Raw genomic sequence first — 13936 nt, 5'->3', positions numbered from 1 at the left:
AAAGACTGTTAGAAAATAGTGAAAATATTTTAACTACTGGCAATTTTTCTTGGATAAAAAAGTGACAAAACAGGTAAAATGTTCGCTCATTGTTTCACAGATAAACAAAAAACTACTACACAGGTAGTCAACTACGACAAAGCAGGTTCTTGGAAAGGCACAAGATAAACACGAAGGGCTGAAGGATTAAGCCGAACATAGTTAAATCACCTTAATAAACTCCGTTACCTGTGCCTACCTGAAACATGAGTCGAATGACTGAGAATCACCTATAAAAGAAGCGACAATCCTTTCGAAAATCGAGTATCACTTCTACTACGGTAACGTCACATTCTTCTTAAGAAACAAATCAGCTAAAAAGCCATCTGATATCTGCTATTAATAACTCCACCGTAAACTATATAAAAGCGTTTGTTTTCAAAAACATAAATATTAAGGAAAAAATACTTAACAACTTTTCATCTAAATACTCATAAAGAACGGCAAATTTAAAAAATGAATAATTTCGACGCACCGTTAAACAAACCCTTGGAACAGTCCAAAAATATGATTGCAAACAAGCAAGACTTCCAAACCATCCTGAAACCTGGACTAGTTGACTTGAATCAAGAAGAACCCTCTACAAATCTACAACTAACTCTCTTAAAGCTAAGACAAGAAGGATCAAAGTTGAAAATAGATAAGCTAATACTTCAGGAAAACGAAATTACAAAACAAATTGAAGAGCTATTAAAACAACAAGTGGAACTCGATCAAGAAGTAGAAGAACTTAGAAAACAGAAAGAGTTCGAAAATCTTTCAGGAAAAGAACTACAAAAATATCACAAACTTAAACAGATCGAAAGCTATAATGATAATGATACTATACTGCCAACAACCTTGCCACCATTAGATCAGCATAAGAAACTCCATTTATCAGAAGTCAAGTTCGCAAAACGTTTACGTCGCTATCGGCATATCTTGACACGAAATTTTTTGAGTCACTATGGTTACCCAGTGGAAAGTTACGACGAAGACGGCGTATTCATCGACCAACAATCTAAGCCACGAGAGTACTCATTCTATAGAAGCCCTTGTAAATTGGAACATATTTGCGTACGATGCGATCGCCCCTTTCACGTGAGCGAGGCAGGGGAATATTTAACCAAAGAAAGCTGTGTCTATCACAGCGGCGAATTTAAGGAGAGGTTTACTTGCTGCGCAGGTGAGAGAGACTCAGAGGGTTGCGAGCGTTATAAGCTGCACGTGTGGCAGGGGATTAAAGATGGATATAGCGGACCCTATAATGATTTTCTTTACACACAACCACGCTCCGATAAATCAGATATTGAAGCCAAAGTGTATGCGCTGAATTGTAAAATGTGTTACACCGGCCGTGGACTCGAAGTGGCCAGAGTATCGTTAGTTGGTTATGATGGACAAGTGGTTTATGATCATTTTGTGAAGCCGACAAGTGAAGTTGTCGATTATTGTACTCGCTTCTCAGGTGTAACCGCCAAAGATCTATGTGAGATGCAAAACAAAAATTTGAAAACCTTCGCCGAAGCTCAAAAAGATTTGCTGCAACTGATCGATGCCGATACAATACTCATTGGTCATAGTATGGAGAACGATTTACGTGTGTTGAAGATTGTTCATAAGAAGGTAGTCGACACGGCACATGAGTTCCCACACCCATTACGCTTTCCACGTCGTCATTCGCTTAAGAATCTAACTAAGAAATACTTAAAGCGCGATATACAATGTGGCAACAACGGTCACGACAGTGTGGAAAACGCTCGTGCCTGTTTGGAGTTGGTTATGTGGAAAGTGCGCAACAGGATCCTTCCAAGGCGACCGGTCAGATGGATAAGATAAACATTTTATATTAAAAAAATATTATTTGCACAAAAAAAGAAAAATTATGAAAATTAAATAAAAAATTAAACATTTGAAATTATTTGTCATAAATAATTTTATATAGGTATTAAAATAGGTTTGTTGGGGCTTCGTACGTATGCTTGATGAAATTCGTAAAAATGTTCTTCTTCTTAATTGGCGTAGAAACCGCTTACGCGATTATAGCCGAGTTAACAACAGCGCGCCAGTCGTTTCTTCTTTTCGCTACGTGGCGCCAATTGGATATTCCAACCGAAGCCAGGTCCTTCTCCACTTGGTCCTTCCAACGGAGTGGAGGTCTTCCTCTTCCTCTGCTTCCCCCGGCAGGTACTGCGTCGAATATTTTCAGAGCTGGAGTGTTTTCGTCCATCCGGACAACATGACCTAGCCAGCGTAGCCGCTGTCTTTTAATTCGCTGAACTATGTCGATGTCGTCGTATATCTCGTACAGCTCATCGTTCCATCGAATGCGGTATTCGCCGTGGCTAACGCGCAAAGGACCATAAATCTTTCGCAGAACTTTTCTCTCGAAAACTCACAACATCGACTCATCCGTTGTTGACATCGTCCAAGACTCTGCACCATACAGCAGGACGGGAATTATGTGTGACTTATAATTCGTAAAAATACACTCTCTTAAAGGCAGTATGCCATTTTGGTCGCAGTAGTATTGAAAAATTGCTTCTAAGTGGGAAATTGAGATTCGAATCGATCGATGCCATCGATGTACAACCTCACGTCAAAAAGTAACAATTTCAAAATAAGAAAAGAGAAATAATGCCTCGAATGGTTGAATGTTTCAAGTTCTCTCAATTAGGCAACTTCGAAAATCGTTTGACACTCAAAATTATATATAAATATTACATTATAAAATTAATATTTTATATTAAAAGAAATTGCAAATTGTACCTAAACAAATTTAAAATTAATTAAAATCTAATAAAAGATTAAACAGTTATGCTTATTTTTAACTGTCGGTATATGTATATATAATACATATGTGTGTTAATAATTTTGGGTAAAATAAACGGTTTCATGTAATAGTTGTACTCTTTCGTCTAAAAGTTAGGATTATGTGCTAAAGTTAACAGGATAAAGAAGGAAATCTATACTTTTTTATATGAAGGATGAAAAAAATCTGCTTACGAGATTGGTGCGATAAGTTGTCAGATTCGCCCTCTACTCAATAATAAATTTTCATACCGTAGACTGTTTCTATTCGAAATGGACTCGTAGCTGCCTCTATCCTTTATGAGATCACACCATCCCTTCGATATTCAATGCCCACGCGGGCGGCCTCAAACACCTTTTAGAGAATAGTTCTCTCGAATGCTTCAAGTTCTCTCTCATCTCGCTTAGTCATAGTCCTTGTTTCTACTGCCGATGAGGAACTTCTAAAGCGTAATTTTTGCTTTAGAGAAGGATCTTGTTGCTTCTCAAATGTCCATCGATCGCAAAGTATCCGCTGTTGAGACAAGATTTTTCCTGCGCTTGATCTCCAGATTTAGATTATTGGTGGATTGATGGTAGATTATTGCCTGGCTTCGAAATATACAAAGTCCTTAAATTTTTATACTCTCGCAACAAAGTTGCTAAGGAGAGTATTATAGTTTTGTTCACATAACGGTTGTTTGTAAGTCCTAAAACTAAAAGAGTCAGATATAGGGTTATATATACCAAAGTGATCAGGGTGACGAGTAGAGTCGAAATCCGGATGTCTGTCTGTCCGTCCGTCCGTCCGTGCAAGCTGTAACTTGAGTAAAAATTGAGATATAATGATGAAAGTTGGTAGACCTATTTCTTGGCTCCATAAGAAGGTTAAGTTCGAAGATTGGCAAAATCGGCCTCCTGCCACGCCAACAAAATGGCGAAAATCGAAAACCTATAAAATGTCATAAATAAAGATATTAAAGTGAAATTTGGCACAAAGGATCGCATTAGGGAGGGGCATATTTGGACGTAATTTTTTTGGAAGTGGGTGTGGCCCCGCCCTCTACTAAGCTTTTTCTAAGTTTTTTTCCAAACTCTACAGAGTCGTTTCCTTCAGGCATTTCCATATACAGTTCAAAAATGGAAGAAATCGGATAATAACCACGCCCACCTCCCATACAAAGGTTATGTTGAAAATCACTAAAAGTGCGTTAACCGACTAACAAAAAACGTCAGACACTAAATTTTACGGAAGAAATGGCAGAAGGAAGCTGCAACCAGGCTTTTTTTAAAAATTGAAAATGGGCGTAGCGTCGCCCACTTATGGACCATAAACCATATCTCAGGAACTATTATACCGATTTCAATGAAATTCGGTATATAATATTTTCTTAACACCCTGATGACATGTAGGAAGTATGGGTGAAATCGGTTCACAACCACGCCTTCTTCCAACATAACGCTATTTTGTATTCCACCTGATGCCTTCTCTGTATAATATATGCATTAGGAACCAATGATGATAGCGGAATAAAACTTTACACAAATACGGTATTTGAAAAATATGTAAATCACGGATAATGAAATCTCGATTATCACTTTGTCATGCGAGAGTATAAAAGGTTCGGTAACACTCGAACTTAGCCCTTCCTTACTTGTTCACATTTATGGTTGCCAACAGTGACGCAGATACCAAGGCGCGGGGAATCTCTGTGTGTTACTTTCAAATATAATACATTGATTGCTCACTCTGTATAACCACCGGTACGGTGAGACATCTTCTCACCAAGATAAGAAGCTGTTTAAGCCCACTTCTAAAGAGTCAGTCATGACCGCTGACGAAATATGGAGCTAGTGGTACACACCAGAAACCAAGGAACAATCAAAACAGTAGACTTGAGCCCTTGCAACCCATATTCTGTTATTAGTGTTTATTAGTGTTTATAGTTCTTTAGTATAACTGAAAAAGTCTTCATATTTCGAGGATCTTCATTATATCAAAAATAAACTGCAAAATAGCAACACTCTAACTTTTCGATACCATTTTTGTAATACGATTTGTCCTTTGCTTTAAAATAGGCTGAAAGTTTCTTCCCACCTAGCATTCTTTTGAGATCTGAGAATAGGAAATAATCGCTGTGAGCGAGATCAGGAGAATCCGGATCCAATTCATGGATTTTTGTGTTGGTGAAATATCACTTTTTTTCTACAAATGCCGGCATTTTTCTGCAATTTTGTCCCTCAAACTGTCCAATAACACTATATCATAATCGCTGTTGAAGATTCTTCCTTTTTCAAGGTAGTCAATAAAAATTATTTAATGTGCATTCCAACTTGCAGATGCCATACCCTTGCCGGCCGACTGTGCCGTTCTCTCTGATGACTAACGATTGGACTTCGGAGTGAAATGATGGATAATTTGAATCCATTATCACATTGTCGATCCAAACAATGTTTCGGATCATCAACATGTCGTTGTTTTTGATCAAACGTAAGCTCGTGCGGTATCCGCTTTGCACGGAGCTTTCTCATACCCATTCGTGAATTATATGATGTACACATTAGTCGAAATTTTTAAAGTGCCTGTTATTTCATTTAGTTTCAATATACGATCATGAAAAAGCAATTTGTGGATTTTTTAATGTTTTCGTCGGTAACAACATCTTTTGGGCGTCCACTGATTTCACCGACTTAGGTACTCATTCCACCAGGTCTAAAGTTCGAAGCTCCTTTTTATCCAGTTTCCAGGATATCAAAAGTTAGTTCATTTAAAATGATATAATTCAAATACTAACGATCCGGCAGCTCTGTAGGCTAAGACTAATAAAAAAGTGTCGTGGTCCCGCCCTCTAACCTTGACCGATTTCACCCAACTTCGGTACATAACATACCTCTAACATTTCTATATTATAGTGCGAAAAATTATCGAAATCGAGCTACAACCACGCCTACTTCCCATATAACACAATTTTTAAGCCAAACAAATTTTTCTGTTATAAAATAATGCATCAGAATAAAACATTGCCCGAATAGTACCGAATACCGATTAGTAATAGTACCTTATGACCTTTAATTCTAAATCGAACCAAAACTGTTCAAGCCCCTAAGTGCCGAATATGTGGACACCCAACTTTTTACCGACAATATCGGTCAATGTGTGTGGCAAAGTCTTACTATGTGTGAGATATATAATTTACATTCATGGATAATCCTTTACTGATAAGAGTAACTGTGTGTCACAAATTAGTTGAATCGGGCCAATACATCCCTTAGCCCATGTAGTATACTCAACTGATAATCAATACGTCGATAAAATAAAGAAAGCATCGTCGGAATATTGGAAGGATCAGTGATATCCATTTTGTAAGATCATTTGAGCCTAAGATTGGTTCCAAAATAACTAAATTTTTTTTTAGAAACACATCGCTGCGTTAACGTCTCTGAAACAACACTTTCCAACTACCAGGATGTCATTAAACGTATTATTTCTGGCGATGAGTCTTGGATCTATGCTTACGATCCGGAAACAGATGATGAGTCGGCCGAAAATCGTGGCAGAGGTGAGCTAAAGCTGGCAGAAACACTTCAAATCAAGTAAAAAATCAAGGTTATGGTGACAGTTTTCATTGATTATCAAGGTGCGGTGCACTCCGAATTCCTACCGATCGGCCAAACTATCAAGAAGGAATACTATTTGAGTTTTATGTTAATTTGCGCGTAGTTGTTCGTAAAAAGAGGACGGAATTGTCTTACTATTTTTTGATCATAGTAGTGTTTAACATACAATTTTTGGAACTTCCGGGTGACTTTATACCGCATACATGTGTGAATTATCTTAATAAAATTGAGCGATTGAGTTTTTCTCCTAAGCACGTTGCATATTTGTGCTTAGAATGAATAAAATCAGGTGATAACTTGCCCTGGAATCCACAGCCTAACAAGACTTAGTAGAACAAAAATTTTACATAAGAAAAAGCCATTTCTCCTTCATGGAAATCTCCGCTCGTCAAGCTGATCATTAGTTATATAATTAAAGGGTCTTCCTTCCGGGTGCTACAAACTTCGTTGCAAATTTATAGGTATACCCTGTTCATGGTATAATAAGCTTATAAATCTTCGGATACAAAGCTTGTTGGTTAAAAAAATTTTAATAAAAAATTCAAAACTTTTTTAAGACATTTGTTCTCTTTTTCAATTTTTACAATTTTTATTGATATTTTAGATAAACGAGGTAGTATATTTCTCAATTCAAAATTTCACAGTTTTTAAATACAATACAATCTTAACCTTAAATTCTAAACAAAGAAATGAGTTTTAACAACAAAGACTAGAAGAAAATTGAACAACCGGCCTTAAGAGAAACACAACTGATAAGGAACCTATGTGATTGTAAATGAATATTTCTCTCATTCACTCATAGTAAGAAAGGCCAAATATTCTAAAACGATCCTAACCGAAAGCAGACAACAGACGAAACTTTTCCCTTTTTTTGAACTGCAGTGGAGTGATTTGAAGGACGACGAACGGCAAAACTCCGTGGTAAGACACCTTTGGAATGTGGAGAGACATGACGCAGCAGCGTCGAACAATGAAGCATGACATGCCCTCAGCGCGATCAGACGAAACTTTTCCCTTTTTTTGAACTGCAGTGGAGTGATTTGAAGGACGACGAACGGCAAAACTCCGTGGTAAGACACCTTTGGGATGTGGAGAGACATGACGCAGCAGCGTCGAACAATGAAGCATGACATGCCCTCAGCGCGATGAGAAATTCAACGCAGGACATACTTCGTTTGGAAGAGCCACGCCACCACAGCGTTACTACAAAGGAGCACCCAACGTAGACATAGTGTACTCCTAGCCATTATAATCGAAATCCACTTGTCAGCCCTCCTGTTTGTCGGTGGCCACCTTCCAGAGCATCAGCTCCCAACATGCCCGTGCATCCTCTAAAGTATCGTGACTCTTGCCTTCTAATTGAATGTTACGCTTTAAGTGTTTTTTTACCAAATGCTTTAGCGAGTGTCGATAAGGAAAACCGTTGGAATGGGAAAATACGATCGAAGTGTCGACAACGGTTTGGTGCACAATTTGCAGGACCCTCAAATCATTCTCCAAACCATGTCCTATAAGTATTGAGTTGGCGTCGATTATTTGAAGCAAATCAAGCTGCACCTCACCGAGCGTCTTAACTGGCTTTTTTGATTTGGATACATCTCTGTCAGTAACACCTGAGAACCGCCTATTGTGGTCCACGACGATGGACGTGGGACGCACAAAATTCTGATAAACTAATTGCCCATCGAAGCCGATCACGGTGACCTTGGTCAAGGCCAGTCCACGTCCTGTATGAAACATTTCACAGTCCAACGCGTACACCTTGGGCTCGTCGGTAATATGGCGTGTGTGCACAAAACCTCTATATGGTCCATTAAGGCCGGACACAACACCGGTCCATACGTGCACCGGATTGGACGCGCAGCCCACTGACTCTCTGGAGGCGCCACAACAGGTGTACTGTAAGTTGTATTTCTTGTTTTGAGTATACACTCGATGTAACTTTCCTTTATGGAAAGTACATTTCTCTCGCGTTACATATTCGCCGGTGTTTGTGATGCGAAACGGACGTTCACAGCGTACGCATTGCTTAGGCTCTTCATCATTATTCGGCACGTGTTGTCGGTCCAAGTCAGTCGGGTACACGTTCTCATCGTTGTGGGGCGCATTTGGCTTGCTGGTACTCTTTGTATAGAACCGGGGGGGCAACTTCTTATAAATTACAACTTTACCCTTGTACAAACAACTTTTAAATGGGTAGCCATAGACGGGCAAAAGATTCGGTGCGATAATATAACGTCTTAACTTTGCTATTAACTCTGACTGTGAAATTTTTAGCCAATAGCGATCAGCGAGCGGTGAAGCGACCACTTGTAGATTTGCCGCAGCAATATTAATGTTTCTGCGAATCACATGAGGTTTTCTCCCTCCAAATTTTTTAATCGCCTGTTTCTGTGGGAATTTCTTGTCACTTTTGGCACCGGTCGTTCGCGATTGTTGATGTGCAACTTGGTCCTGCAGTTGCCTCAATTCTTGCAGAAGTTGTGGCAACTGCAGTGACAATCGTTGGTTTTCCTTTGGCATAGTTGCTTCCACTTGTTGGCCACACATTTGTGATGCACCTCTAATAGGGTTGTAGGGGTCCGAATGTCTGCTCCGTGTCTCACCAGTTTGTTGCATTTGTTGTGGCATAATGAAATTGTCTGCAAGAATGATTTTTATGATGTCAGTTATATGGAATGTGTTGGAAATAAAAATATATCTTTATTTATAATTTATACTTACGATTTATTAGATGCGTGTAAATTTGAAATTTAATCACTATTTTTATGGTAAAATATGCGCGACTTTGTTATGTAATATCCAATGGCTCAAATTTCCTAGAGATGTTTCTTCGATCACTGCGAAATCGTTTATAAATCCATCCTGAAAGATTCTGGCTTTTATATTAATTTCTGTAATTCCACCTTCTTCAATCACAACTTAGCAGGTAGCTTAGAGGCTTCTTACCTATGTTAACCGATATCCTGCCACGCGTTCATTTGGGGTATATTGCTCTCTCTGTCGCTCTTACAGTTAATGTACATACCTGCTGAGACGGCAGATAGTCAGTTACCTGAAAAATTATGCAGAAGGAGGAACGAAATATTTGTTTTCAAAACTATTGTATATATAACTAATAAGTGCTTGAAAGCATGTTTTGGACTTTTATAGAAATAATTATCTTTTTGTTTTTGTATTGAAAATCTTGTTTACAAAAGTAATCATTTACCTTCAACTGAAATATTATGGATTCTAAAAGCATTTCATTATTTATTTAAAGATATTTTTGTTTAAAAATGCTTTTAACGATTTCATTTACTCAGTATATAATTTAAAAATAAGACATGTTTTCAAATTTTGTCGAAGATTTCAATGTCGAAATCATTAAATAGCGATAATTGCTAAAAACAACTTAAAAATTAATTTTAAAACAACATAAAAATTATTTTTTTTCGTATCTCCTTCAAAGTTTCATCTGGACGCTGATCTATCATTATCAATTTATTATATAACGGGTGATCCAAGTAGAGGTACATTTTTCAGTAGTCTTTCTTTGACAGATCATGCGTGAGTCGTGTCAAGCTGTCGTGTTATTTTTGTTCAGTATTTTGGCATTTTATCATGGAAAGACGCCGTTTACAAATCGTTCTAACTTTATTATGAAAATTCACGTTCTGTAAATAATGTGTTTCGTTCGTTTCGCTCAACTTTTGACCAACATAATCGACCTACTGAGCATACTATTCGCCACACCATCACCCATAGCATTCATTATTGGATAATATTCGACCGGTTAGACGACGTCCAGCACGCAGTGAAGAAGCAGTTGTAGCTGAGAGTTCACCCAATTTGGGCCGGTCGATTGGTCAGCAAAATCGTATGATATTACACGGTTAGACTTTTTCCTGTGAGGATATTTAAAATCGAATGTCTATCCGAACAATCCCACTTTGATTCAGACCTTAGAGCAAATCATGATGGGTGTCATTCGCCAGTTACCAGTTGAAATGCTCGGATGGACCATCTGAGATTTAGCTGCAGCCAATATTTGAAAGATATAATTTTCAAAAAATAAATGCCAAAGAATATTCTTTCGTACGATAATAAACATTCCCCATTAAATTCAAAGTTTCTGTATTTGTTCTTTCAAAAAGTAGGAAACCTCGAAATGGATCACTCTATATTATCAAATAGTAGAATGTTAATATACATTTATAACTAAACTAAAACTAAGTTTTTCTCAAAATAAAATGTCAATAAATTGATAGATCAGGAGGGGAATCATATATCCTCCCGGAGTTCCTACGGATATTTTCTCTTTAGAAACTTGTGTGAGGAGACATAAAAATAAGGGAGTTTCACGAAACTTTATTTAAAACTTATTTATTAAAGTTGCTTGAGTATTTAAATAACATTTTTCTCTATGGAATTCACGGACAATCAAGATAAAAAAATATAATTATATATTTTTGAGAGCTCAATATCTCATGTGCTTAATCATCGTCATTTCATACTCATCACATACGTAGCAATTTTATTGATTCTGTACCTATTGCTACAGAAATTTCGAAGGTAACGATGATGGACATTTCTATTTTACTCAAAATGAATCTGGGGTTTTACACCTTAAAAATGGTAACCTCGAAGAAACATAACTTTAACCCTCCCATAATATTATAACATATTAAAATTTCGCCATAATTATTCGAAAACAATAATTTCCAAAACTGAAAACAAATAGAATACAGGTTTGAGCTAAACCGAAATACTGTTAATTACTTTAAAAGAGAAAGCTTCCCGTAAAATAATGCCGTTACAATACATACAAAGTACATGTTCAGAATTGCGGTTTATAACAATGGAGTTATAGCATGTACATATATTAGGGAGCCAGGTAATTAGTTCATGACAGTCAGAAGGACAAAAATAACTGTTTACAAAAATGCGTTGTCATTGTTAAGGTGTTTTTGGTAATCATTATCGGTTCATAAATTAAACAATTTTTAATAACGATAGACTATGAGCGTTTGACATAAGATAATAAAAATATATGGTTGTAATATCCTCACAATTTCAACAAATTCCTCAAGAAAATTTTTCCCATTTTAAAGCTACTAATATCTAATAATTAGTTCTTTATTATACTCTCGCAACAAAGTTGCTAAGGTGAGTATTATAGTTTTGTTCACATAACGGTTGTTTGTAAGTCCTAAAACTAAAAGAGTCAGATATAGGGTTATGTATACCAAAGTGATCAGGGTGACGAGTACAGTCGAAATCCGGATGTCTGTCTGTCCGTCCGTCCGTCTGTCCGTCCGTCCGTGCAAGCTGTAACTTGAGTAAAAATTGAGATATAATGATGAAAGTTGGTAGACCTATTTCTTGGCTCCATAAGAAGGTTAAGTTCGAAGATGGGCAAAATCGGCCTACTGCCACGCCCACAAAATGGCGAAAACCGAAAACCTATAAAGTCTCCTAACTAAGCCATAACGATATTAAAGTGAAATTTTACACAAAGGATCGCTTTAGGGAGGGGCATATTTGGACGTAATTTTTTTGGAAAAGTGGGCGTGGCCCCGCCCCCTACTAAGTTTTTTGTACATATCTCGGAAACACCCAGGCTTTTTGAAAAATTGAAAATGGGCGTGGCGTCGCCCACTTATGGACCAAAAACCATATCTCAGGAACTACTAATCTAATTAATTTTAAGGCAAAATAAAAAAAAATATGTAAATGACGGATAATGAAATCTCGATTATCACTTTATCATACAAGAGTATAAAATGTTTGGTGACACTCGAACTTAGCCCTTCCTTACTTGTTTTCAACTATTTTCAACGCGACCGTGCTACCATGAAGGAAAACTTGATCAAAGTCCACAGTGTTTTATTGGTGCATTTTTTGAGATTTGAGGCAATAGGCGTTTTGAAAGACCACGTGTATCATATCTCGCGAATCGCGCTTCTTCACTTCCTACAACAACCGAAACCGTGGGACAAAGGCGTAATCTATACCATTCTGGAGGAGATCAAAGGATTGTACTATGAAGATTCGACGCCGAAATGGTTCCATTTGACGAAGATAAAACGCTCTTGCACTAATGATCAGTCTCACAATGTTCTCATTGTCACAGAAGTTTTCTTAACAGATTTTCAGGAAAATTGTTTTTCAGAAGGATTAAGGGGCACATGTAATGTAACCGCCTGAGAAAAGTTGGGTTTGTCCGATTTTAACAATTCGGATATTGTGTAGTTACTTTGGAAAATACTCTATGACAAATTTAGTGAAGTCAAAATGAAGATACCCTAATATGCGGTAAAATATGCATTTGTGAAGGGTATTAAAGCATCGGTGCAGCCGAAATTAACGTGTTTCTTGTTTTTTTTTATGTGTTTTAATTTTTGATTACTTTCAACTTAAATGGAGGCCTTTAGCAAGTGTTGAGTCAAGTAATCCTATTGTGTATCGATTTCAGTTCCCTACGGATTAGATGGATAGATAGTAAAGATTGAGGTTTTGCAGTGCGACCTACGATCTATTGTGCTCTCCCCTATATCACTTATGGTCACCAAGATACAGCATCTTAAACAATTCCAGGTGCCTGTTGGGCGCGACTGAGGTGATCTGTTCCGTGTCCACCTAGCTGAAACCTAGGGCCTTTAGGCTGCTTCTGCAAATTGCTGGGCAATCCAGAATCAGGTTTCCTGTCCCTAGGGATTACAAAGACTTAAAACACTTCAACTTGTTTTCTTTTCAGTGCCTACATCACCTAAAACAAAATGAAATGAAGTTTCCTAAAGAAGCTTAAAATTGTTTAATTCTACACTTTGTTCAAATTAATTGATAAAATTTGTATTTCTATTATTTTAATTTTTTCAATTTTCACAAGGACACATATGTGCGTATATATTTTAAATAATCGAAGTATTACATTTCTCACTTGAGAATCTTTTAATACCCAAATACAATCTTAAACTTAACTTATAAATAATTAATGAAAAAACAACCTCAGGCTCGGGATACAAAACTCATAAGCAACAAAACTCATGTACTCATACACTCTCATCTCATACAAACTCTCATCATAATACACATCTCTCAATTTGATGAGAAGGAGACACATAGGCGCCGGACCGCATACAACCGCACATAGGCCAGCGTTAGGCCTAATGTGCACTAAATCAACCAACTCTCTCATTTACTCATACATACAACCATTTCTCGAGGGAACCCAAACACTCTAAGAGAATCCTAACCCAATGCAGACACGAAACAAATCTTTAGTAATTTTGTTTAGACTGTGGTGGAGTGATATTTGGCAAGAACGGAGGGCAAAACTCCGCGACACCTTTGGAATGTGGTGACATAACGGAGCAACGCCGAATAATGAAAAACATGCTCTCAGTGCAATGACAATTTCATTTGCATAACATACGTCGTTTGGAAGAGCCACATGACCACAGCGTTGATGCAAGGGAGCACCAAACAGATGTGTCGTGCTCCTAGGATTTACAACCGAAACCACTAG

General features: G+C 37.4%; 2 protein-coding genes across 2 annotated transcripts; one reads left to right on the top strand and one right to left on the bottom strand.

Moving 5' to 3' along the window:
- The first annotated feature begins 495 nt into the window (after window positions 1–495).
- Window positions 496–6406, top strand: LOC120773693 (putative exonuclease GOR). The gene is made up of 2 exons (XM_040102727.1): window positions 496–1809; window positions 6275–6406. Exons 1-2 carry the CDS (start codon window positions 496–498, stop codon window positions 6404–6406), a joined length of 1446 nt encoding a protein of 481 aa, XP_039958661.1.
- A 1286-nt stretch (window positions 6407–7692) lies between these two features.
- LOC120773692 (putative exonuclease GOR) lies at window positions 7693–9057 on the bottom strand. Its single transcript, XM_040102726.1, has one exon. It carries the CDS (start codon window positions 9055–9057, stop codon window positions 7693–7695), a length of 1365 nt encoding a protein of 454 aa, XP_039958660.1.
- Between the last annotated feature and the right edge of the window lie 4879 nt (window positions 9058–13936).

Source organism: Bactrocera tryoni, chromosome 4 (genome assembly GCF_016617805.1).
Source record: "Bactrocera tryoni isolate S06 chromosome 4, CSIRO_BtryS06_freeze2, whole genome shotgun sequence".
NCBI lineage: Eukaryota > Metazoa > Arthropoda > Insecta > Diptera > Tephritidae > Bactrocera > Bactrocera tryoni.
This window is presented reverse-complemented; position numbering and strand designations above follow the sequence as displayed.

Bases quoted from the DNA above. Each gene is read 5' to 3' on its own strand.
- LOC120773693 (XM_040102727.1), top strand. From the start codon at position 496: ATGAATAATTTCGACGCACCGTTAAACAAACCCTTGGAACAGTCCAAA. The intron at 1,810-6,274 runs GTGCGCAACAGG...TCCAACTACCAG, and splicing joins TGGAGTTGGTTATGTGGAAA to GATGTCATTAAACGTATTAT.
- LOC120773692 (XM_040102726.1), bottom strand. From the start codon at position 9,057: ATGCCACAACAAATGCAACAAACTGGTGAGACACGGAGCAGACATTCG.